The following is a 26,922-nucleotide window of genomic DNA, read 5'->3' as shown; positions in this document are numbered from 1 at the left end:
CAATAACAGCCCGTTCTCCAGTGCAACAGAGAAAACTAACGCAAAGCACTACCTGCATATCTTTCTAATTTGCCAGGTTTATCGACCACGTGACCTAAATGACAAATGAGAAGGTCATGTGGTCAATAAACCTGGTACATTAGACACGAGATGCATGGACTGCTTTGCGTCAGTTTTATCTGTCGTACTGCGGGAATGCGACTGTATTCCATCAGTCAGTCTATCTCGTATTATATGTCTATGATACTATCCCATTGATATAAAGGTTATCTTATTTATTTATTTGTTCTTATTTTTTATGATCCTGCTTTTAATAAAAGTTGGCGATGATTTTTGCAAATTTTAGCCTTTCTTGGGCTTTTCCTATAGTTATTAGTGATCTGGAAGTCTAATCCAATCCATTATTTGATGTTTCTTAACCACATCATCCGTATTCTACCAGGTCATCGTCTACCCTCAATAGTTGCTTCCATCATCAGCTGCAAAATTTGTCTCCTGTGACTAAGGACGTGTTCCAGATAAGATGTTTTTTGCGTTGTTACTGTTCCCGAAAGTTTTAGATCCATGCTCTTTTCTTTACAACTTCTTCGTTTCTGATGTGGTCCGTTCATGAAATCTTCAGTATGCGGCGAAATACCAACATCTTTAAATTTTCCCGTATTCGCGTTGTACTAATTTTCAAACCATACTCACCATGCATATATGAGCGTAAGTTTAATATCCTTTGCATTAAAGTACGTTCGCATTCTTAGAAAATAGTTTCTGGTCTGTGCTATACTATTTTTTAACTCTTAATCTTGATCTAGTATATTGTTAATTACACAACCAAGGTATCGTAATCGTACAACCTGTTCAATTGGTTGCCATATATATTTTTTTAATGGCACGCTATATAGGTACATTATATGTACTATATATGTCTCATGTCGTTTCATTTAATATCTCGTATGCTAGGATTCGATCAGACGTGTTTATTTTATACTCAGTTAGATGCCTTCTTCAGGTCTTCTTCTTCTTAGGATGCCTGTCCGTTCCGAACGTTGGCGATCATTCTGGCTATGATGACTTTGTTGGTTGCTATACGAAATAGTTCTGTTGAGGTCTTTCTATACCATGCTCTCAGTTTAGCAAGTTAGGATATTCTTCTTCGTCCTGGGGCCCTTTTTCCTTCAATTTTACCTTGCAAAATGGATTGGAGTAGCTCATATCTGCCTTTATTTCTCATTTAATGTCCCAAATACTGCAGCTTACGGCCCTTCACGATGTTGAACAATAATTGGCCTTACATAAAGCCAAAATGATTATCGGATACTTCGGTTTCTTCTCGTATACGACTATCAATTACTCTCTCCTATATTTTCATGATGTGACTTTTCAAGAAATTCGTCTTCGTCTTTTCGTCAAGAAATAATATATTTGAGATTCTATGTTTATACGTCCATGCAATATTCTATTTGAATAATATTTCTATATTGTTCAGTAATTGTGTATAGTATGTGTATAAAGACAACTATTTTATTACGTGTTTTTTGTTGGTTAAGTAAATATCTGCCTTATATTATTATATAGGTTTATAATGATCCAGTTGAATTTGCCAACGTAGACCAAATTGCAATATCAGTAGCTCAAGAAGACCAAAAATCATTTACAGACTTAGTTAGACAACTAGTAGGACGATGCGGATCAGATGTAGAAAAAGCGAGGTATGTAAAAAACTATTCGCTAAATATATCTACTGACTACAATAATTATAATTTTCAACGTCTACAATAATTTACTTTTGATTTTAGAACCATCTTTAGATGGATCACTGTAAAGAATTTAAATACGATGTCGTTTGACGAAAACCTTCGGGGAGATACGCCAATGGGTCTGCTAAGAGGCATTAAAAATGGAACGGAAAGCTACCACGTGCTGTTTAAGAGATTATGCAGGTACAAAGCATTTAGTATAAATAGTAAACATTTATTTCATAAATACCTGTCCTGTTTTATAAAACACCTGTTTTTTTATATTTTTTGTGGTTAAAACTAGTTACCGGCGACAAAAAATAATTCCTTAATTAATACTAAATACTACAAAATACAATTTATAGAACCAGTGACGTACTTACATTTATTCTGTCTGGCTTAAATTATTATATACACTAAAACTTATGCCACAGTATATTGCTAATAGACTAGGCGGGATCTGTAGAAATTCAGACCATAATGGACATTTTCCATAGGAAGCTATTTTTTTGCTGGAATCCCTTCAGGATGTGCCCAATATCGATAATCACGATATGCGCCAGTCGCAAACCCTGTGCTAAATTTTTTATTTAACAAAATCTGAAAACAATTGAAAATTTCTCATTTTTTTGCTCCTGTTTTCGTTTATAATTCGGAAAATATTGATCCTAGAGAAAAAATTATAAGAAGTTAAAAGTTTCGTTATTCAATTTTACACAATATTTCGTTAGCTAGAAATTGAAAATTTAATGTTTATTGTTGAAAAAATAGCAATAATTGGAAAAAAAAAGTACAAAAAAATGAAGTTAATCCTTTAAATGTTTTCGACTTTCTAAACTTGACTTACAAGCTCCATATTCCGCCTAGAAAAACTTTTTAATATGTTTAAAATGTGGGCTAAATTTTGTTAAGATCGGTCGTATAGGTTTTGCATAATATTTTGCAATCCAGCCTACTGGAAAAAAAACGCATATTTTCAAATTTATAGTAGGCCCTTAATAAGGCTCTCAGATAGTTGCAATTTTTTTTACATATAAAGGAAGGCTCAAACTTTCAAACGCTTTTTGTAAAATTCAAATCGGTTCACTAGGAGAGCCTAGAACATTTTTAAACATTTTTTAGGCTTATAAACATATTGAATAACTTTACGAGCTTTAAACATATCCTTAAAAAAAAGAAAAAGACTTAAAAAAAAATGATTGAAGATTGAGTCAAAATAAAGTTTATTTATGAAAAAAAATTTTTTTTCGTTCGCCTTTGTTTTAACAATTTAAATTATTTATTAACAATTTATAAATACATATTTGTTTACTAAAAGTAACAATTTACATCAATGTATAAATTGCAAGCTCAAAAAAATGCATGAAGAAAAAATGCAATTACTTGTTTAACATACAATTGTTTATTGCAAATGTCCCAATTTGCAATTAAAAATGGTATTTGAAAATATGATATTTGAAATCATTGTCGTCCGAGACATCGATTCAAAAAAAAGAGCAAAATTGGTTAACAAGAAGCCAAGATAATGCAATTTTTAGCGCGCGTTATGATTTTGAACTCGGCGATTCACATTTCGAGTGAATGTCCCCCACCAACACCTCTCATGCAATCCGAGCGACATTTTACGCGAAAACGGTTTTTTATTTGTCTTTTTTATGGATGTTGCCATGAAGTGCATTACGTAAAACTTTTCATATAAAAAGTACTTGACAAGACGAGGGTATTTGTTTAAAAACGAGCCCTCTATCACTTATGGTTACACGGCAAATGTATGCAAACTTTGACCTTCAATATCTCGGCAACCAGTAAGCCGAATGTATCTTTTTTTAAAGAAGCGTCTTTTAATGTTCTTTATGTGTATAAATTTTGAAATTGATATGTTTAAAGCTCGTAAAGTTATTCAATTTGTTTATAAGCCTAATATATATAAAAAATGTTTAAAACTTTAAAAAAATTTCTAGGCTCTCCTAGTGAACCGATTTGAATTTTACAAAGAGCGTTTGAAAGTTTAAACCTTCCTTTATGTGCAAAAAAAATTTGCAACTATCTGAGAGCTTTATTTAGGGCCTACTATAAATTTGAAACTTTGTGATTTTTTTCCAGTAGGCTGGATTGCAAAATTATTATGCAAAACCTATCTGACCGATCTTAACAAAATTTAGCACACGTTTTAAACATATTAAAAGGTGTTTCTAGGCGGAATATGGAGCTTGTAAGTCATGTTTAGAAAGTCGAAAACATTTAAAGGATTAACTTCATTTTTTTGTACTTTTTTTTTCCAATTATTGCTATTTTTTCAACAATAAACATTAAATTTTCAATCTCTAGCTAACGAAATATTATGTAAAATTGAATAACGAAACTTTTACCTTCGTATAATTTTTTCTCTAGGATCAATATTTTCCGAATTATAAACGAAAATAGGAGCAAAAAAATGAGAAATTTTCAATTGTTTTCAGATTTTGTTAAATAAAAAATTTAGCACAGGGTTTGCGACTGGCGCATATCGTGATTATCGATACTGGGCACATCCTGAAGAGATTCCAGTAATAAAATAGCTTCCTATGGAAAATGTCCAATCCAAAACAGATCCCGCCTAGACTATAAAGAATTTAGCATTCTTTAGAGAGAAGAATTATTTATTAACATTATACTGTGCTTATGCTCTGCAATGCGAAGTGAAACGCGGAGAAAAAGGTTGTTATTAATGTTCTTCCTGTGGTTAAATATACCCGCGCATATCTGAAGAGTTGATAAGTCCAATTTAACCAATTTTAATAAACTAGTTCTTTTGTTATTGTCTCTTTGAAGCAACTGAATTTTTTATGCAGATAAATACCTTTAAAATATTCATTACTTTATTTAGCTCATATAATAATTAGCGGTAAATTAAATGCTATAACAGCCCTAAAAAACTATATTAATTTTTGCAACTAACAACTTTTGCTTGAATCTTATGGACTTACTGAGTTTTGTTTGAATAGATTAACGTAAATATTGGGTTTTGATTGATTGTATTTTTATTTTCGTGAATATGATCGTTAACAACAAATATGTCTTAAAGAAATAGAAAAAACAAAAAGTATTACAAAAACAAAAAAAAACATACAACTAAAGGTTTTCTGAACAATTTTTGTATCATGCTAAATCAGTATCTGCATCCCAATTTTCGCCATAATTCTGCCTTCAATAAGTATAAAATATTCTCAATTTTTTAGGGGGTAATAGGCAAGCAATTTTTAATTTTGAAAGAATAAGGTTAAATAGCTTTGTTCCCCTCTTGTACAAACTCCGATTCTCCTCTATGTCAAGATCTACTCTATAATTTTGATGTCCTTGTACCAGGATCTTAATTTTGGAGTCTCGAGTACTCTTCTCTATTATTATTCTTTTCATGTCACTTATTCCCTTCTTTTTTTATAGCATTTTTCTAGACTTTCAATATCCATAAGTTTCTAATCTGTCTCCAAAACATAAACTTTTCCCACTTCTTTATAAATTTTATGGTATTGTTCTTTTGTCTTGATAAATGGCTCTTTCCTCAATAACTTTTCGACCCTTCCAAATGCCCTGTCGGCTAGAAGAAAGCTATGGTTATAGAAAGCTGGCTTTAACCAGTTATAGATGTGGCAGTATTGGTTAACCAATACATTAACATATTGATAACGTGTTTGTTTTTAGTTTGTCCACCACATCCATCACAAAATAAAGTAATAGCATTTATTTCCGGTAAGATTTCCAGAGAGTTTGGAAAATGTAAAAGTGCAGATGCTACTTCTACGCAGCCCCTTCCGGCTTGATCTTCTGTCCATGAAAAAAGTTTGCGACACCTGGGTGTATTGGTATAATTCTATAGTTATAATAACTTATTTGCCTTAAGTAGAAAGCATCCGAAACAGCTGTTTTGGGCAAAGGTTGGACTTGTTGTAGATCGAAGCAGTAAGTCAAACAGTTTTCCGCTATTTCCTCCATTAACTTGTAGAACTGGTTAGTTCGCAGTTTATGAATTCTTTTCTCAGTCTGCCAGAGCAATTTTTTAGCAGGATTTGTTTCTCTTTTAAAAGTTTTCTTAAGTCCTTCACATAAGCTGCATATATCAGCTGACGGAGATTTAAACCCAATGTTGAACTCTTTTGCGAAATATTGAAAATGAGATAATTTTAATTTTGACAGCCGAGCGGTATCGACGAAACCATTTTTTGATTATAAGGTTCATCATCATCATCATCCAACCTTCATTTATCACTTTCACTGCTGGACATAGGCCTCCCTTAAACTCCTCCATTCTTTGCGATTTTGTGCTCGTTGTTGCCAATTTTTGGTGATACGCCTGATGTCAGCCCAACGTGTAGGTGGTCTTCCTCTACTACGTTTGTCTGGTCTTTGCCTCCAATTTGTAATTTTGCTCGTTCATCGTGAGTTGTGCATTCTCGCTACATGTCCTGCTCAGCTCCATTTCAGTTCCCTTATGCGTTCCACAACATCAGCAATACTCGTCCTTCTTCGCAGATCTTCATTTCTTATTCGGTCCCGCAACGACCTCGTCTCTCAGAGACGAATGGAATTATTGTTAGGTTACAGTTAAGATAAATATGTTTAGATTTATTTTGACCATAATGACTTTCGGTATCTTTCAATCCTTTTAAAAACTTCCGGACTTCTTCTCTGCTTGAAGCTTATGTGATATTTTATCTCGTCGTTCCTTTTAGAAACTCCTGCTCTTGAAAGCTTGAATGCCGAAAGAAAAAATAGGAAACATACTGTTTTGTGGGGCTGTTTTTATAAGGTATATCTAAAAACAAAATCGCTTACTTTTAGTTGCTAAAAAAATTAATATTTTCCAACTTACTATGTAACTAATAGAGATTTGCCGAGACTTTTTCCCACCTCGTTTTCTAGATGGTTATCCTATAGCTAGAAACCTAGAAAGTGTCACCTCATTATACTGATAAATTTTCTTCTTACTATGGTTGCATTTAATTAGGTCATCGAATATTGGAATCCGATGTCTAAAACAACAATATAAAGATTTATATAGGTCCCTGGTATTAAATTAGTATTCAGCTATTATTTTTATTTAATAATTCGGTCCCATCGGCATTGTAAGATAAGAGCGCTTGCTCCATAACTGACCATAGCGTTTAAAAACGTTTAATAAGAATAAAGTACATTAATAAATACCTATCAGCTTGTTCTCGTTTGCGGTTAGTAATTTTTTCCCTTTTTTCGGGAACCAGCAAAGAACCACTTTCTCCCACTAAAACGAAGTCTTCATCATAACCATCCATAACTACACAACACACAAATATAATTTGCCAGAATTAAAACGTAAGTCGAAAACGTTCAATGCTCATGTTATTTTTCTGTTTTATATGAACCACAAAACTTTTTGCACCATTTCTATCATTCACCAAATACTATCCCAAAACGAATAACGAAATGCTGTAGTGATGTATTTCTTCTTAATGACATAGATTCAGCATTGCCAAAACAATAAAAATATATTTATTAGAGTGATCCCCGAAGTGTATTTATCAACTTATGACTGAATCCTGATAGCACCCATAGGATCGGAATTATCGACTTACCTATACAGTGTGTAAAAGCCAAATGGAATAAATTCATTATTTAGGTTACTGTACGTATTTATAAAAAATCCCGAAACACGTAAAATTTAAATTATAACTTGACATTCTTTAACGTGAAAATGCAACCCCTACCTTCAACCCCCTTAGAATGACAGGTACAACCCCCAATTTTTAAAATAGAAAGTATAGGCTTGTGATATATCGTTTGAAAGGTCTTTTCATTCTCCATTCCAAAAATGTTGTCGCTTTCAAGTTTATTAAGATTAATTAAAATAAAATAAATTAAAATCATGTGGTTACCGAAATTCGCTACAATACAATCAAAAACTAAAATGTAATGCAAAACGTAATAAAATGTAGAACACGAAAAAGAACTATGAATGTTAATGAAGTAGATGTTCAAAATGTTCACCGCGAACGTCTTGGCAACATCCTAATCTCAAATAAAACTGTCTTCTAACATTATATAACATAACAGGCGTGATCGACCTAATCGCAAGCGTTATTCTTTCTTTTAAGTCATTTAAATCAGAAGGTTTAGTTTTGTACACATGGCTCTTCACATATCCCCATAAAAAGAAATCTAATAATGTAAGATCAGGTAATCGCGCTGGCCATTCAATCGATCCTTGCCTCCCTATCCACCGATTGGGAAATATTGTATCGAGGTACTGCCGGACATTAAGTTGGTAAAGTGGTGGTGCTCCATCCTGCTGAAACCATATCGTATTCGCTGGAACTTGAGGGTTTCCTGGATCAGGATATAAATTTGCCAACGTTGGAATGACATCATTTTGAAGTAGTGCCAAATAATTGTTGCCATTCAAGTTGCCCTCAATGAAAAAGGGACCAATGATATTGTTTCCTACAATCCCTGCCCAAACATTAACCTTTTGAGGGTATTGAGTGTGTTCTTCTCTCATCCAGTGAGGATTTTCCGTGGCCCAGTAGCGGCAATTTTGCCGATTAGCATGACCTTTAAGTGAAAAAGTACACTCATCAGAAAACATAACGTCTTCTAATTGGATAATATTGTTATCCAACATGTCCATCATTTGCTCACAAAAAAAAGTTCTATCAAAATCGTCTTCCATGAGCTCCTGAGTAGGTATCATCTTATAGGGATGCAATTTATTTTCTTTTAATATGTTTACTATCGATGTATGGCTAGCATTGAATGTAGTGGATGCCTGTCTACTCGATGTATGTGGATTTTCCTGAAACTCAAGCAACACATCTAATTTGAGTTCATCACTCAGTGCATTGGCAACTGCTTTTTTTATCTGCCTTAAATGACCAAACTCGCATAACTGCTTCTCTATTTTACTTATTGTTCCTTGGGATATAGGCGGTAAATTAGGAAATTTCTCATGAAATAGGCGAGTTACTTCCTGCTGTTTTCGGGTGTTATCTCCGTAACCAATCATTTGTAAAACTGTTATTTTAATCATTTCCGTTAATCTAACCATTTTTTAGAATTGAATTGAACGAACTTTTTATTTAAATTAAAATACTGACAACTTAAATAAAACAATTTACTAATGCATGTTAAAATAACGTTGCCACGGAAATTCTTTAAAGTTTTTTAATGGTTGCCATCTAAAAACCACATTGCTATGGTTTTTGTTCACTTTCTCATTATCCAGACCTAAACGGGAAATAAGTTTTAAGTATATTTTAGCGAATTTCGGTAACCACATGATTTTAATTTATTTTATCTTAATTAATCTTAATAAACTTGAAAGCAACAACATTTTTGAATGGAGAATGAAAAGACCTTTCAAACGATATATCACAAGCCTATACTTCCTATTTTAAAAATTGGGGGTTGTACCTGTCATTCTAAAGGGGTTGAAGGTAGGGGTTGCATTTTCACGTTACAGAATGTCAAGTTATAATTTAAATTTGACGTGTTTCGGGATTTTTTAGAAATATGTACAGTAACCTAAATAATGAATTTATTCCATTTGGCTTTTACACACTGTATAAGTGCCATATTATGGAAATATTCAGTTTGCTTGATCGTGACCACTTTCGTATTTATTTTGCTTGGTATTTATCAAGTTTACCACGAGTTTTAATGAAAATATCGGTAGATCCATATAAAGAGATAAAGTGGAAAATTGAGATGGATCGTTTTTCGTTAAGAAGAAGCATATACTTATGATGGAATTTAATTTCAACATTTTATTGTTTTTATTTTTATTTTACTGTTTTTATTGCTACCCCAAAACGCTTACTCCACACCTGTAATATTTATTTTTAGTAACATATTTTTTGATTTATGTTAAAGCGAAGGCTCTATACCGGCGTTGCATTACTTTAAAAAAAGGTAGCTAAAACGCTGAGGCGAGCGTCACAGAAGTAGTGCCACTATACGGCGTCACGGAAGTAGCGTCACAAAATAGCGGTCTTTACATCGATTGACTACTCTCCGTCAATTAGTTTCTAGTCATCATATATTTATTCTAAGTTTTGCAGTTTTATGCAGTTTAAATTAAAAACTTCATGGAAAATAATTAAAAAAATAATATAGACATTAAATGAAAAGTAAAAAATTTAAAGAAGATCTGTCAATATAAGATATAGTAAAACAAACAGAAAAATAAAAGATTGATACTAGAATTCGATTCGTAATGATTCTCGAACGGTCAAAAATTAAAATTTATCATAAATGTCATCCAATTAATAAAAATATTGAATGTGCGACAAAAAGAGATATTAGTAAATCCTTTTAATTTTGAATTTTCATACTTATACTGTGGAATAAATTTCTAAATCAGCGCATATTAAATATGGCTTTTTACGAAATAGCATCCACAGTAAACATTTGGAAGAGTCCATTTACGCGACAGAGAGTCCGTTATACAACAAGTCAACTTGTATAATTTTAATAAAATAATAAAAAAATAAAAATAATAAATAATAAAATTACTTTAATCCATTTTAGAACTTCCTATTTAAATTCTTTTTGTTACATTCTAAGTTCTTTTGGTTCCTGTTTTCAATGTGCAAGAACTCTAATATTTTTTAATATAATTAAGAAATGTTTTTAATTATGGATAGTGGTTTAGTTTTTAAGCGAAACAATACTGTTCACAAAGCGCTAATGATATTGGACTTTTTAGTTATGCTGGACTTCACTGCGTAGTAATAAAAGGATATTCAAAGTCAGCTGGATATCAACCGGGAGTGATATTCGAAGACAATAGATTCAGAAATTCTTGGAATGCGGTCTATGTTGCGGGAGCTTGGAGATTTGTGCAATGTAACTGGGGAGCCAGACATCTAGTCAATGCTAAAGAAGCACCAAAAGCTGGTAACAAAGCCAAATCAGATAGTTTAAGGTTAGTAGAATTTATTTGATTTCTATTTAAAAGTTTTGCATGATTTATATTTTTGTACTAGTGTATATTCCTTATATTTTCTTTTTTAGAATTTTTTTTAAGCACTAGAATTTGTAATAAATGGAAACTTGGATAAATCTGACTAATCCATTGTTATGATTAAAGTTTTCTAAGGCTAACACTAAAAACACAATTAATTTATAACATGTATTTACTAACCATACAAATTTATATTATCAACTGACTATAATTTTATTTATCTTTATATATACGTTTGCCTCGTCGTTGGGGAATCCTATCAAAGTCTCTCTCGGTGGCATTAGGTCTCGCTTAGAACGTCGAATTGTTCGACGGGTTTCTAAACTCCCGCCACAACATCTAGATATTTATCGAACGCTGTTAGAATCATCAATCAATGGCGTACCAAGGGCTTGGGCGTAACGGTTGATACACTATCGTTTATATCAGCCCTAATAGAAGAATAACACCGTAAAAAGTTTTTGGGTTCCATCGCATATCAGCATACTTAGTAATGAAAGAGCAGACACTTCGGCCAAATCTTCGTCAATTCCCAACGTAGAGTTAGCAGAAGAGATTTATAGCTCCGAAGAGGATTAACTCCGAAGTCAAGGTATCAAAGATAAAGTAAATTAGAGTTAGCGCGCAACGACACTGGTTTGACAAGTGATGATATTTATATTATTAACACTATGTATCGAAGCATGCTCTAAAAACGAACACAACTGACACTAGCCAATTCAAACCAGTGGCGTAGCGCGCTACCTCTCTTTTAGTTTATTTTTGCGACCTCGCGTTTTTAACAGCTGGCAACCCTAAATTGCGACCATTTTTTCTTAGGCAACTTTATGTGATCATATTAAAAAAAAATAGGTTTAATTTGATATAAAAAACATGCACATACGTCATGAGCAGCTTATTTTATTTAAAAATTAGATGAACGAAATTTTTGTTAAAAAAATAATTACTATTAATTGAATTAAAACTATTTGCGGTCACTTTTTGACTGACAACCTTTTATGAATGTATTCTCCTATTCTTAAATGTAAGTAAAAATGTGAGTTTGATTAACCACGTTATGAACGTAGTGATCTTGCAATGGGATCTCGTACTATATTGATCGAGAGTTTACGCTTAAAAAAACAGAATATTAATAGTAAACAAAATATTTAAACAAACGTAAATTCAAATTTCGATGTAGACAATACTTTTAAGATGCCTTCATGAAACGCCACTGATAGAGAGTAAATAATTAGGAATTCGGATAAATTGGGTTGACCAAATTTGAATTTACTAAAACGTATCGTGAATATATCTGCTGTTATAGCTGGCTCAGTCTAAAGACTTGTTTACACGAGTAGAGTTGTGAGGAGAGTAGAGAGTACCAAAAATGGTTTGATACCGTTCACACGAGGAGAGGTACAAGTATAGTACTTATGCTAGTATACTGTGGAGTAGGTGTTTGTTTAGTACAAAATGAATTCAAGAAGAAGAAAATTGATTCAAAATTGTTTAGCTACTGTTGCAAATGCATTTGTAACTGAGGTCGCTTTGTAACAAAGAAAAGAGTGGATGAGAGAGTTGCTTAAAAGAAAGATACGGGGCCTTAGCTGTTTTATCATGATAAGAATACATTTTTTATTTTTTATTATATTTTTTATTAACAAGTAATAAAAACCTGTAACTTGCCCGTGAGCCTTCAGTTTTCTTGTTTCTTTTTGCACCTTTTATGATTGGAGTGAACCATTTCACGTTCGAAACGTATACATCGGCTGAACCTGAACCCCATTTTTTTATTTTTGTATTTTTAAACACTTTAATTATAAGTGCACCTTATATTCTTAATTTTTTGCTTGAGCTCGTTTACTCCAAAGCCCCCTTTTGCCATTCTTTCGACGATTTCATCCTCCGCAGCTTGCCTCATACTTTTATTTCTGTAGTGTACACTACCTAAATTCCATAAACACTGGTATACGCCATACATCTCTACAAGTTTTAAAGTGAAAGTGAAATGAAGTTCATCTTCGGTGAACTTCATTTTCACTATTTACACAAAACACAACTCCAGACGGAATGACAGCGTCCCTATGCACTCTCCTACCTACTCTACTCTACCAGAATTGGCCGCGTTCCATGGGTAGAGTGCGCAGGCGAGTACATATAGTCGGTTCGCTATATTTACGCGGGTTTCGGATTAAAAATTTTATTGTAAGTATCCAGTTTTAATTACCTGCTCTTTGGGGAAATATCAACTGGTCAAATGAAATGAAAAATAATCCATAACTTTTTTTAATTAAATAATAATGGAAAATCTTTTATATAATTGACAGTATAATAAGGAGAATTACTTCATTAATGGAGTCTAATGTGGCTAATATAAACCTAATAATAATTTTATATTACACTTCACACAGAAAATATGGTCTATGTATATTTTTTCCATGGAGAGAATTTCTAATGAAAAATAAAAAAATTTAACTTGCCAACAAAAATGAAAATCAGTCATTATCATCAAAAATATCATAATCGTCATCATCATCACTGTCATCACCATTAATTGTTATTATGATTGGACTTATTTCGTTTATTTTATTTTCACGAGTCCACCAATATTCTATTAGTTTCTCGCACTTGAATATACAGTTGCACCACATTTCTGGAGTTACAATTGAAAGTGCCTTTCGCCAAGTTTCCCGAACTGCGTCGTCGCTATAACCGTTAGGCCCAATATGGTTGTCATAATATTGTTTTGCTATTCCCCATATATATTCGATGGGATTAAACTGGCAATGATACGGTGGCAGACGTAAAACTTGATGACCGTAACTTTCAATAATCTGATCCACAACAAAGGTTTTTGGTTTTGCGTGGATATTTGCCAAGCGTAATAATTCTGATTTTAAAATATGTTATGTAAATGGTATATGTTCCTTTGTCAACCATTCTTTAATTTTATTAACAGTCCAAGAATTCGTTGGCCTTTTGTTTAATACTTCAGAATGGTAAGGTGCATTGTCTAAAATAATTAGGCTGGGCTCACTTAAACCTGGGAGAAGTTTTTCATGTAACCATTTTACAAACATTTCTGTGTTCATATTATCGTGATAGTCACTTGATTTTGATTTAGATGAAAATATTAAATCAGCACCTTCTATAAAACCCGATTTCCCTTCTGCATGTAAAATTATGTGTCGCTTCCCTTCTCCATCAGTATGTTTGATAGACTTTACGTTATCATCTTGCCATATTCTCTTGGTTGCACCCCTAGAAAATATCCATGTTTCGTCTAAATATATAAAATTTGCCCTTTCTTCTTTTAATTTAGAATATTTTCTTAGAAAGTTAATTCTTTTATGCACAACAGAACTTCTTTCACAAAGGGCTTTTCTGTTATCCTCCTTTTGAAATTTGAAACCCAAATTATGTATCACTTGCCATAGACTTGTTCTGCCAATTTCGTCAAATTTTCTAGCTTTTAATTCCGAGAGAATTGTATTTAAGGTCACATGTTCCTTGTTGGCTCGCATTCGATAAATGTTATCACGAATTTCAAATTTTTTTCCATCTGGAATATCTTTCGTTTTCAATGATAGGCGAGTTTTTCGGTGATCTTCTTTTGGCCGTTCATTATTGCGATTTTGTAATACTCCTCTTAGTTTGGTTTCACTAATTCCTAGAGCATCACATACGCGTTGTTGAACAGACATTACCGATTTTAAAGGACCGCCATTTTCTTTTTCATCCGTAAAATACTTATGTACACTACAAATTAGACTATCTACATCTAACACACGTCTAGGCATTTTTAAATATTTCCACCAAACATACAATGTCAACACTGGCAAAGAATCAATTCAACTGCAATATTGTAACAAATTTATACCTACCCTAATGTTATTTTAATGTATTTTAAAATATGACCATTAATGCAGTTTTTACCTAATTTTCTGGGAAGTCGTTTACTGCAACTGGTTATCAATGAGTCATTAGCATAATTTTGTTAATCCGAAACCCGCGTAAATACAGCGAATCGACTATATTTTGGCGGTGGTGGTGGTAGTAGAGTAGAGTTACTTTGCCACATGTTGCTAGTCACTCTACTCTACCACGTACTATGCACTCTATTTGCTACTCTACTGCGCTGAGCGTTTTTACGGGTAGAGTTACTCTACTCTACCAAGTACTTGCATCATTACTCTACCCGTGTAAACGGGTCTTAAAGGATCGCATATTACCCATTAAAATGTACGGAGAGCTGTTAAAATGTTATGAACCAATATTATTTTGATGTTTCTATCAGTAAACGGAGTATTTGATTTGAACCTCGATCATGTTACATTTATGAGTCACCCGCGTCAATTTATTTTCAGAGTATAGACTGTATGGTCTATACACATGAATACCTTATTACCAAAAATATAAATTCAACATGATTTAACTGTTCCAATAGTTTAATTATACAACATATCCTGCTCGAATGCCCAGCATACATACAAGGAAGAAAAAAGTGTAATTTGCCGCAAAATTGAACGTTTGTTTAAAAGAAAACAGTGACTTTCGGTAGTTTTAAGTTTTATCAAAACTAGAAACTTCTAAATAAACTAATATATTAATAAATAAATTAATATAACTAAATATAATAAATGTTTTGGAATACAGAGTGGCGATAATAACGATAATATTTATTTTATTTAAAATTTACATACAAAAAAGTTTAGCATTTGAATAAGTTGTAAAAAAAATGTTCACTTAAAAATATTAAAAAATGTCGATTTTTTCCTGCAGTTTTCCTTGGCCAGCCTTTTTTGCAGTAGGAAGAATCATTCCGTGCAGGTTCATCTCAGTTCAAAAATTCGAAAATTTTCTTATAGTTTAAAACTTTGGCTCATGACTGAACGAAGAAATTGAAAAAAAAAACTGAATGGAATTTATAGTTTTGAAATAAGTTTGAATGAATCTTCATCTCATATTTTTTGCCATTTTTCTGATTATCATCGTTTTTAAAACATTTTTTTTTTTTTATAAAACAAGAACAAATGGACCGATTGAAACTCTCTTCATTCAATCACGAAACAATACTATAAAGATACAGTGTTACCTACTGCGCTTTTTGCTGCCAGAAGTCATCCCAATAGAAGAGTATATTCAATGTTTGTTAGATGCCTTGTTAATCATGCTACTGTGAAAGCCTATCTTCATAGATTTAATTTAAGTGAAACCGAACTTTGTGATTGTAATGGTAACACTGACGATATCAATAATTGGATGTTCGGGTGCATATATAATGATGCTGCTATTAAGTATCTATTGGTAAATCTGATAAAAGAACAAATACCTCTTCCTCAGTGTCAATCTTCTATTTTATATCTCTCTCGTCATAATATTAGGCTTAATTAAATTTTTTGGGAATATTTAAAAAGGACTAAAAAAAAATTTAGGATGGAATGTTTAATGTGAATGTATAAATCAAGCTTTGTTCCCTCTATATATCCTTATGTTACATATTTACCTCCTAGCCGTTGCCTGTCTTGTGTTTTAATAAAGTTGCTATGAAAGGCACCTTAGCGTGAAAAGTATCCCTATATTACGCAATCCCTTGTTGGTTCTAAATATTTACTTTAACTTGGTTGGGGCCTTGAATGTAACAAATGAAAGTATAGTTTCTTGTCAATCTACTGATTCTTGTGATACTGATGTTTACATTATATTTTTAATTTACCTCTAGGCGAAGTACTATTTTGTTAACAAATGCAATAGATCAATACATCACTAACAAATTCAAGTAGTTAAATACATACATTATCGTGGCGGAATGGATCAAGTTATCCAAAGCCATTAATTCAATAAAAAAAAAGATACAGTCCGCAAAGTTTCAGCAATATCGGTCGATTTGTTCTCGAGAAATCGTGCCTACAGTACGGAAAAAGTACTCTGCACACGTACCAACTACGCGGTATTCAAATCTCTATAACTCCGGTAACTTTGCTCGAATTTACTTCAAATTTGGTGTGAATACTCTTGAAATATTATACTTTCATATGGAATAAAATTTTAAAAATTGATGTTTTGGAAGTACAAGACTGATGTAATCCCTTAAAGTAAAGTAAATAAAAAATAAATAAATAAGTAAATAAAAAGACTATTCTGAACGCTTCTGTGTTAATTTACTCTTGGGTTAAAACGTATATGAAGGATGAGAGTAAAAAAGGAGGTTCTTGCTTTAGCCTTTTTAAGGCCTTTTTAAGGAATGGAATCCAGGATTGGATTTAATTGAAAGAAACCAAAAGTATCGAAAAGAGCGGTGGCAGTTCTTGTTTTCTTGTTTTCCTTTTAGGGAATTTTCCGGGAAGTGGTTTGGGACAGCAATAATTACTTAACTAACCTTATTTACATTCCTATAACAATTATCTTATAAGTAACTTATTTTTAGGTACGAATATGATGACCACTACTTCCTTACCGATCCCAAAGAGTTTATTTACGAGTTCTTTCCCCTTCAATCTGATTGGCAATTGCTCAAAAGTCCCATAACGCAACAGGAATTCGAAGAGCTTCCATTTGTACGATCCCTGTTCTTCCGCTACGGACTCTACTTTTCAGATCCCAATACAAAGGCCGTTATGTATACGGATTCTACAGGTAAATTAAATTACAGTTAACTGTCATTCGTTCAAACAGAAAACATCACATAAAAACACTTCCATTACATTGAAGAAGATTATCATAAATGCGAAATTGAATAACCACAAATGAACTCTTAAGATCATCGGTAAATGAGGTTAAGTTAGGCTTTTATTCCAATTCCAATCCAGCATAACAAGAAGATAATGTTACTAATCTTAAATTTTTTTCTAGGTGCTGCTACTGTTAAAATTGCTATGCCATCTCATATGCAAGCAACTTTGATCTTCCATTACAATTTAAAGTTCTACGATAGCGAAGGTGATACGTTTGAAGGTGTTTCCTTGAAAAGATTTGTCATGCAAGTAAGTAAAAATAATATTTTTTGTAAATTAACGAAGATAACGTATGGTGTACTTAATCAATTATATCTAATTACACAAAAAAGTTCTTTTCGGATTTAAAGAATCTAGGATATTGGGGAGTTAGTTTAACCCTAGAACACTAACCTTAATTTACACTCCCATAGACATTAACCATTCGTAATATTTACGATTTCTTTTTCAATTCCAAAAAAGTAAAACAAAAAATTAAGATGAAATTTTAATTAATTTTTTAAATGGACAAAGGAACATTTATATGCCTAAAATATGAAAAAAAGATTCAAACTTTATGTAACTACGTCACAGGTAACGCAACAACGAGCACGGTGTTCTGTGCAAAGTGCTTGTTTGCAGCTCGTTCTAGGGTAAAAATCGATTACAGAATTCACAAAAAATATATTTTTATTGCATAAATATAAGAGCAAATTAGAACGTAGTTTATCGTTTTGATTTTACAGTTAATGTCATATATAATGTACTGAATTTGTTTTAGTCCGTTGTTGGAAACATGGTAGCTTTTAGAGTTCACGCGCCTTGCAGCGGAGCCTTTTTATTGGACATTTTCGCCAATGCCGTCACCCCCAAAGAGTACCTGACTGGAGAACCGATGAAATTCAAAAGCGTTTGCAAGTTTAAGATCTGTTGCGAGAACTTACAAACTGTTATGGTGCCCTTACCAGACTGCGCGAGCGGAGAATGGGGGCCAACTAAGGCTACGAGGTTGTTTGGACTAGTACCTATTACTCATCAGGTAAAAATATCTTTTTTTCTTAATTAATACAGATGGATAAATTTGATAAATACTAAGATTTGTAAACTTTTTTAATGTAAAACTGCAATGTGTCAAGTTCATACGAATAAATATAATCTATTTGCACGTCATTTATTTGTAATGTTCAAATTGTTTTACAGTGTACTCCTGAGGAAGCTATTAAATAAATATCGAAATATTGAGTTCTTACAATTTTGTTTAAACATCAACGAACTGGCCTATTTTTTTAAATATGCAATATTCGTATGTTTTAATTGATATTTGAAATTTGATAAGACAACCACAATAGTTTAGTCACAGTATAAAAATTGTCTACTGTGGTTTAGTTTCAACGCGAATGTACATGAGTTTGGTTGGATTAATGTGTTGTTTTCCGATATTTTTGCAAAATATACAGGTACATCTATTTTATTTATTATGCTTTTTAAAACAGGAATTGTAGGGTTTAATGTGACAAAATGAAATAATTGGAAAGAGAATAGAATTAAAAAATTATCTTGTTAAAATTCAACGAAATGCACAGAGACAGAAAATCTGTTTTTCTATTTTTATTTAAAAAAGACATGTTATGCTTTTTATGATACCTATACTAAAAAATAATGATATATATTGTTCTGGAGCTATTTCCTTTTGGAATCTTATGTAATTTATTATTGTGTTTGGGAATAATATAGGTAAGAAGTAAAAGTAGAAAGGAAAGAAAATACAAAAAAGTTTTAATGGTATTTATTTTTTTCAAATGTTACAGTGATATACAAAATTAGTAACTTTATTAATGGATATAATTTTTTTATTTATATAATCCAGAGAAAACTGAAGTTTCTGCTGTTTTCTTCTGATAAGATTTGAAACGGCTTCTCCATGCTTTTGTGGATATTGGTTAGATTGTTCTGAAGACGCATTTTATTTTTTGGTTAAAAGCAGTGCTATTAACTTTAACAAATTTGGCCACTATCCTCTTCAGCTTTTTGTCTTCTTCTCTGTCAATCTCAGCTTCGTTGTTGAAATTAAATGTTTCGTCCATGAAGTTGTTATCGGTAACAGACTCAACATCAGATAAATCTTGATGGCTTTTATTACATACAAATTCCTAGTGGCCGTATTCTATGAGATTTTCCCTATCGGTACCAGACTCAACATCAGATATATCTTGATAGTTGCTTTCATTAAACACAAATTCATCATGGCCATCTTCCATGTGATTTTCTGATATATCGTCAACTATGGAATTTTTTATTGTAACGTTATCGCTTCTTTCTTTCGGATCTTCATTTTGTTGACGAAGCTCATCAGCTTCTAATAAATAGCGTTCAATTTCTTCGTCACTAGAAATATCTTCCATCTTGGTAGACGGATGGATGGATGGAATAAGAACTTCTGCTTGCAACTTATCACTGGTAATAGGTTTTACCTCGGAAGTAGACAGGTAGAGGGAGGGAATAAAGCTTTCTGGTTGCAATTTTATCACCATTAAAAGGTTTCACCTTAGACCTAGATGTTGATAATGCTGGTATCCCTCTTTTGAATTATCTATATCCAGTAGACTTGATGCTAGAAATATCGCCTAAAAACACCAATGAACTTGAATTGTCGTTAAACTTTGTTTTCTTGTTGGTACTTGTCGACTCAAAATGGTCAGAATCGGTAGCCTTCTTATATTGATTAATTATTTTAACGCCTTTCCCTCCGACTCTTGATTTAGGGACAACAACACTTTTTTCAGTTTTCATTATGGTTATAAATAATAGCAAGACAATTTACTTTTGAAGACTTTTCAATTTACACTTTACTTTTAGAATGACAAGAAAAATCAAAGTTTTTCTATTTATACTTAACATCTACCACTAAAATATATTAAATCCGTATCTATTCCAGAGGTTCCAAACTTTTTTCAGTTATGCAATTGTTTTGTATGCTATTTAGGACAAGAATAACTGTTCAAAATATTGTCAAAATTTTTAAAATTATACATTTATTTCTACTGCTGCTCTAATCTCGGCTATTGTTGGTGGAGTCTTTTCTCTGTTGTCTGCTTGGTCTAATGGTATGTCAGGGGTCGTCTCTCTCCGATCTCCTTCAAACTTTTCCGTAAAATGTTCTGTCCATCTACTTAGTACCTCTTGCTGTTCTGTCAATATATTACCTTCCTTATCTCTACACATCGTTGTTCTCGGTTTAAAGTCTTTTCTGCTTTTGTTTAGTCTCTGATAAAATTTTCTTGTCTCTGTTGATTTACTTAGTTCTTGTAGTTCTTGAAGTTCTTTGTTCATATATTCTCTCTTTTTTCTTCGGTGAGTTTTCTTTTCTTCTTTGCGTAGTCGTTTATATTCTTCCTCTGCTTGTCGGGTTCTGTGCCCCTGTTGCATCAGTAAATATGCTCTGTTTTTTTTTTGTGATGATCTGACATTCTTCGTCAAACCAGTCATTCGTTCTTGTTTTTCTTTCTCTACCTTTTATGCCTAGTACTTCTTTAGCTGCTTCTTTTATGATGTCTCTGCATTCTTCCCACTCTTTATTTAGGTTTTCATGTGTTATTCTGTTTTCTAGTTTGTTGTTTATCTTTTCTTTATACTCTTTATTTTTGTTTGTTTCTTTGAGTCTTTCTACCTTGTATCGTTCATGTTTAGAGCTTCTTTCCTTTTTGATGTTTGAAATTCTAGCCCTTACCCTACTTTCGACCAGGTAGTGATCATAATAATTTCACAATCATTAATAAAAGCGTGCAAATACTAGCATTTGCAGATGATGTTGACATAATCGCAAGAAGAGAAGAGAAATGATAGAGGCATACAACCAAATAGAACGAGCTGCACAAAATAGTAGTCTTAAAATCAATCAGACCAAAACAAAATATATGCAGGTAAGAAAAAACGCAGAAATAAGGCAGCCACAAAATATAACAATAGGAGAATACAACATAGAGGAAATAAAAAACTTTATATACTTGGGATCCCTAGTCACGTCTGATAATAACGTTACGGAGGAAGTGAAGAGGCGAATATTTATTGCAAATAAATGTTACCATGGCTTAATTAGACACCTAAGATCAGATAACGTCGCAAGAAAGACAAAATGCCAAATATATAAAACCCTAATAAGACCGGTACTCACATATGGCTCAGAAACCTGGACACTCACTAAAAGAGAGGAAACGTTGTTAGCCACCTTCGAAAGAAAAATCTTGCGACACATATATAAGGGCACAAAAGAAAACGGAATATGGCGAAGACGATACAACTCTGAACTATACAAAATATACCAGGATCCGGATATTATAATATTCATCAAAATAGGACGGCTGCGTTGGATAGGACATGTAGAAAGAATGGAAGAAGGCGAAATACCAAACAAAATATTCAAACAGATGCCAGTAGAAAAAAGAACAAGAGGAAGACCGAAACTGAGATACTTAGAACAAATAGAAAATGATATAACAATCTTAAAAATAAAAAACTGGAGAAAAAAAGCACGAAACAGATCGGAATGGAGAAGAATCCTGGAACAGGCGAAGACCCAAAAAGGGTTGTCGAGCCAGTGATGATGATGATGATACATTTATTTCAAGGATTGCAGAAATTTGTAGTAAATATAGTGAAATGAGCAGTTTATACATTTTTATAGAGCAGTTTATACTTAAGTCCACCCCCACTTTTTGAAACCGCTGATTTAATATTCAGCTGTGGTGTTTCCATGATTTGATAATCAAATTTTAATTATCTAACAGTTGAGTACCGGAAGACTTTTGGTTACTATATTTAAAACAAATTTTTAGATAAAATCTCAATTTGTCTAATCTTATAGGATGAAAGCAATTAATTACTGATTCCTTTGGATTTCCTGCGGCTGTGTAGTAGATATTTTTAATTGGTAAAAAATGATAATACTAGAAATTACATTATTAATTTTTCCAAAACCGGATTGCCTTTTGGCATCTTTTGGTCACTAAATCTAAAAGGGATTTGTACATAAACCGCAATTTACCTAATTTTAGAGGATACAAGCAATTTGTTACTGATTTCGCTTTAATCTGTGGCTGTAGGACAATCACATCATTGGTATTTCCCAAAACCAGATCGGCCAAAACACTTTTCGTTAATTTAAAACGGATTTGACATTTATAAAATAAACCTCATGTAATACGAAATAGTATTGATTTATTTTTTACTTATTAGAAATAAAAAACATTAACTAGGATAATATATTAGGCGTCTCATATCAAAACTTGTCTTATCCACGTTATAAAGTTTCTTATAAAATCGAAAAAACCTTTACCGAAGTTATTTTTTTTACGAGCGAAAAGGTACACCAAGTGTTAATATACAATAAAATCTAAGAAAACTTAAACATTAATTTATTTAAACGTACAATATCATCATTTTGGTAAAAAAAATAAACAAAAATGGATAAGGCAAGTTTTGATCCGTCAATTTGGAGTTGGCAAGTTATGCTGCAAAAAAAAATAAGAATTCCACTGGGTTTATGGAGGAAGTGTTTTTATTGTTGTTTAAAGACATTATTTCAAGCAAAATATAATATATTGTAAACTAAATTCTTAAGACTTTAATGTCTTCTGTTCTCACTGGCTCACAAAAATGGTCTTCGTCAAGAACTTCTTCAGAATTAGGTTTTATCAATGGTTGCGCTATTCCCTCTAAAACATCTTTAAAGAACTTTAAATTATTCCCCTTTGTTTTCCATTCCCTTCCAAAATGCTGCTCCAATAAATTGTTTACATCAGTTAACTTGGCAGATTTTACTGGTACTCCCATTGGAATAACTTCTGGAGAAAGATGCTCCAACTTTTTGCCTCTTTTTTTTTTTTAAATTGGGTATTCCAGTGTCCGAGCAATAGAAAGGTTCTCCGTGAACCATAACATTTTCACTACAATTTTTTGTTATATAAATCTCTTGGCATCGGAAAACTTAAAATGCCAGGAGCCCACGGGTTTTAGAAAATTACCAACAGCAGATTTCCAGTCCATAACGAGACAATCTTGCCCTAAATTTCTTACAGTGCCGTGTTCCTTAAATAGGTCCAAATATATTTTAGGATTGATGATGGTCGAAATTTTTTTTTAATTCTTATTCAATTCGCCCGCTATCAGGTGGTAAATATGAATGTCCAGGAACAGGAAAAATGATTTCTATAGTTTTAATGTTAGGTGGTGCAAACTTATAAAAAAAGTAAGACAACATACCTATCAATGTTGAATTGCGATTTTGTCCACCACATCCGTCAGCACACAGTCGTATGTCCAAATAAGACGACAAATCAGCTTGTGATAGTGCATGATAAACTGCTGAAGAGATTTCATTCGAACCTTTCTTATGTTGATGTTCCATCCAAGTATAAATATGAACGTTTTCTTTAGACATTTTTGCTCTGGAAGATCCTTGAACCACAGTAAAGTTGTAGGTGTATAACTGTCTGCTGTAATAGGCAATCTGGTCAGAGACCTTGGGATTGACCAAATTCTTTTGACAGTCAAATGAATAGGTTATTAAATTAGAATCTAACTTCTTAAGTTTGTCAAAAAAAGCGCTAGCTTTTAGCTTATGTACCATTTTCTCTATCAAAAGTACATTTTTTTTATCGACGTCTTTTTCTAATTTAATTTTTTCAGAAATCTCAATGCATTTGGAACAAGCATCTGTTACTGGACTTCCAAATCCAATATTGTACTCTCTTGAAAATATGTGATGAAAAAAAGTTTTTTTTTACCTCAATAGTAGAATCTTGGTTGTAAAGCCTCCAAAGTTTGGATATATTTAAATCACTAGACAAATATTGCCGACTTTACTTTGAACGGCAGTAATGGCTTTCGACACCTTTCAAACTTTCCAGAAATTTTCTAACGGCCACTCGCTTTTCTTCATATTTTTTGCTTATGCGATCACTTTTTCTCTGGGCGTAAGTCCGGTTTCAAGATGTTGCTTTGCATTTCTTTGGACACGAGCTTTAAAAATATTAAGAATGTTTGAAAATGTTTTTTGGCAAACCTGAATATCATACTTCTCGCAATCAGATTTTTTCACAAAGTATTTTACACATACGCCTTTCCGACTGCTATATTCTTTTTTCTGTCTATCTCGCTTTGGTTGTGAACATCTACAAAATTTTAATATATATGCGTCTTGCTCAATCTTGAATTTCTCTTAATAAAAGTTACGATGAAAATTGTAAATGTCACGATTACTTAATTTCATACATCTATATGTTTTTCCGTTATGATTGCACTTAGGATATACTGGCAAGCTTGTCGCAGAATGCCTACAAAAAATAAAAAAACAATACTTTACTTAATTAATAATTTGTCAATTTTAGACAAAGCTACAACATACCGCTCACGTTTTAATATTTCTCGTCTCCACTTTGATTTGTCTCCAACAACTTTTCAACTTTTACCTCTCTCTGCCGACTTTATTTTTTGCTCCATGTTTAGACCAATGAATTTCGTATAATTTCAAAAAATAGAACTTGAATAAATTTATCAAATAAAACAAAAAACAATGAACATATTAGCACACTGCACAGACAAACGTTTGCTAATATACTGCTTCAACAACCAAATAAAAATCAAATTGTCAGTTTCGACACAGTATATTGCTTAATGTTTGGATCACGTGCTTCATGTTTCCAGCATTCTTATAGGTTGCGTGGATCAGGCGAGTTTTGACACGTAAGATGCAGTGGATAAGGCGAGTTTTGCGCTGACAGCAATATTTTGCCGTTGAATATTATTGGGATAAAGTAACATTTGTTACGGAAATATTACTGTAAGAGGAGCATATCAACCTTAACAATACATTACCATATTAACCTAATTTTTCGTAAAATTTGAATAAGGCGAGTTTTGCTATGAGACGCCTCATACACAAATACACAGTTTATAAATACACTGTTTGGAAAAAATTACTTATATTAAACTTGAGTATACCATATTAACTACCAGGTTAAAAATGAAACAAACATACACTTCTGTTTATATTTAATTAAGGTTTATTATTATCTACATTGCAAAATAAACATCTTTCAGTGAAAGGGACACACGTGTCACTCCACTAGTTCTTAAAATAGTTGAGTTTTCATTGGTTTATAACAAGAATCTTAATCTATACATTCTTTGCATTTATAGATCACCTGATTCTTCTACAGAACTATTTTGTTAAAACCTGCTAAATTTGTTAGATGACCTGCCCAATAAAGACAGAAAAATTCTATGTGTTGACTTGAATATTAATTACGCTGTTGCTTGTGCTACCTAATTATTGAACTGAGTTTATTAGTCTAATTTATTAACTTTTTTATTATAAAAAATATTCACTTTCACATTCAAACACTTAGTTTATTAAAGTCTTTATTTGTACAATATTACACTAATTTATTTCACACTATAATATACTATAATATATACATATTCCCGACAATACGCGCGGTACATTTCAAAACTCGACTCGATATTATTATTCAGACTAACTGTTTTCAACGAGAATTCCTCTATATATATTTATTAACCGTTGTTCTGGCATCCCTTCGAAGCGGACGGATGTTGACCTGTGCTGACCCCTGAACTGTCTCGAACGGCATGGAAGAAGACCGGTTTTATCGTAGGGGACACTACTAGAAAATTCTTATTAGCATAATAACATGTTTACAGGTTAAATATGAGTCATATTTATCGTAACATTATCCTTGGTCAATATATTCGAATCGTATGGTTTCGCAATGCACGTTAATTCTCCTACAAGACTTACTAAAACAACATCTACATACCATAATGGATTATATTGTCTCAGATTTCTTACCCCTTGATGCACGCTCTACAATTATTAATGCAGGACTATCTGATCATGAAGTAGTACATACCAAGTTTAACACTCTTAACAAACCATTCTCGCAAACCCAACGTTTAGGTAGGATTTTTTCCGCTCAGAACTTTCGTAAATTCCAAAATTTGGGCTTAACTTCTGGGTGGTACTTTCTCTCTGTGGACGTGGAATATAATTTCAGTGATTTTTCTCTGTATTTTCAATAAGGCTGTATAATTAAAAGGAAATTAATTACAATTAAGTCAAAGATACTGGTTGTCCCTGGACTACCAAAAGTATCCGCATATCAGCCAAGAATGTGCGTTAACTACTGTACATCAAGAAATTTACTACAACTGTCTTTGTCACTGAATATATCTCCAAGTACAGAGGAAAATATCTAAAACTTATCAAAACAGCAAAAAATGTACTGTAAAAATGGTCTGAGAAGCTCTAAAAATGTTGCAAAAGAAACTAGGTCCATAATAAATTTAGTTTCAATGGTAAATTTTACTCTCAAATTTTTGGAACACCGATGGGTTCCCTGATTAGTCCAATCCTTGCAACTATTGTAACTGATCATCTCTTAGATAATGTGATTACACAATTACCTTTTGAATTACCATTTATATACAAATATGTCGATGACATCAT

At 32.4% G+C, this 26,922-nt stretch overlaps 1 protein-coding gene across 1 annotated transcript in view; it reads left to right on the top strand.

Moving 5' to 3' along the window:
- Hil (peptidase hillarin) overlaps positions 1–26,922 on the top strand; it is a 163,658-nt gene that overhangs the window by 130,525 nt on the left and 6,211 nt on the right. Inside the window, exons 7-12 of the mRNA XM_072531652.1 lie at positions 1,570–1,703; positions 1,791–1,934; positions 10,447–10,665; positions 17,114–17,322; positions 17,539–17,669; positions 18,181–18,438. Coding sequence (XP_072387753.1) covers positions 1,570–1,703; positions 1,791–1,934; positions 10,447–10,665; positions 17,114–17,322; positions 17,539–17,669; positions 18,181–18,438 — 1,095 coding nt within the window. The remainder of the gene's footprint in view (positions 1–1,569; positions 1,704–1,790; positions 1,935–10,446; positions 10,666–17,113; positions 17,323–17,538; positions 17,670–18,180; positions 18,439–26,922) is intronic.

This window comes from Diabrotica undecimpunctata, chromosome 5 (genome assembly GCF_040954645.1).
Source record: "Diabrotica undecimpunctata isolate CICGRU chromosome 5, icDiaUnde3, whole genome shotgun sequence".
NCBI classification, from domain to species: Eukaryota; Metazoa; Arthropoda; class Insecta; order Coleoptera; family Chrysomelidae; genus Diabrotica; species Diabrotica undecimpunctata.
This window is presented reverse-complemented; position numbering and strand designations above follow the sequence as displayed.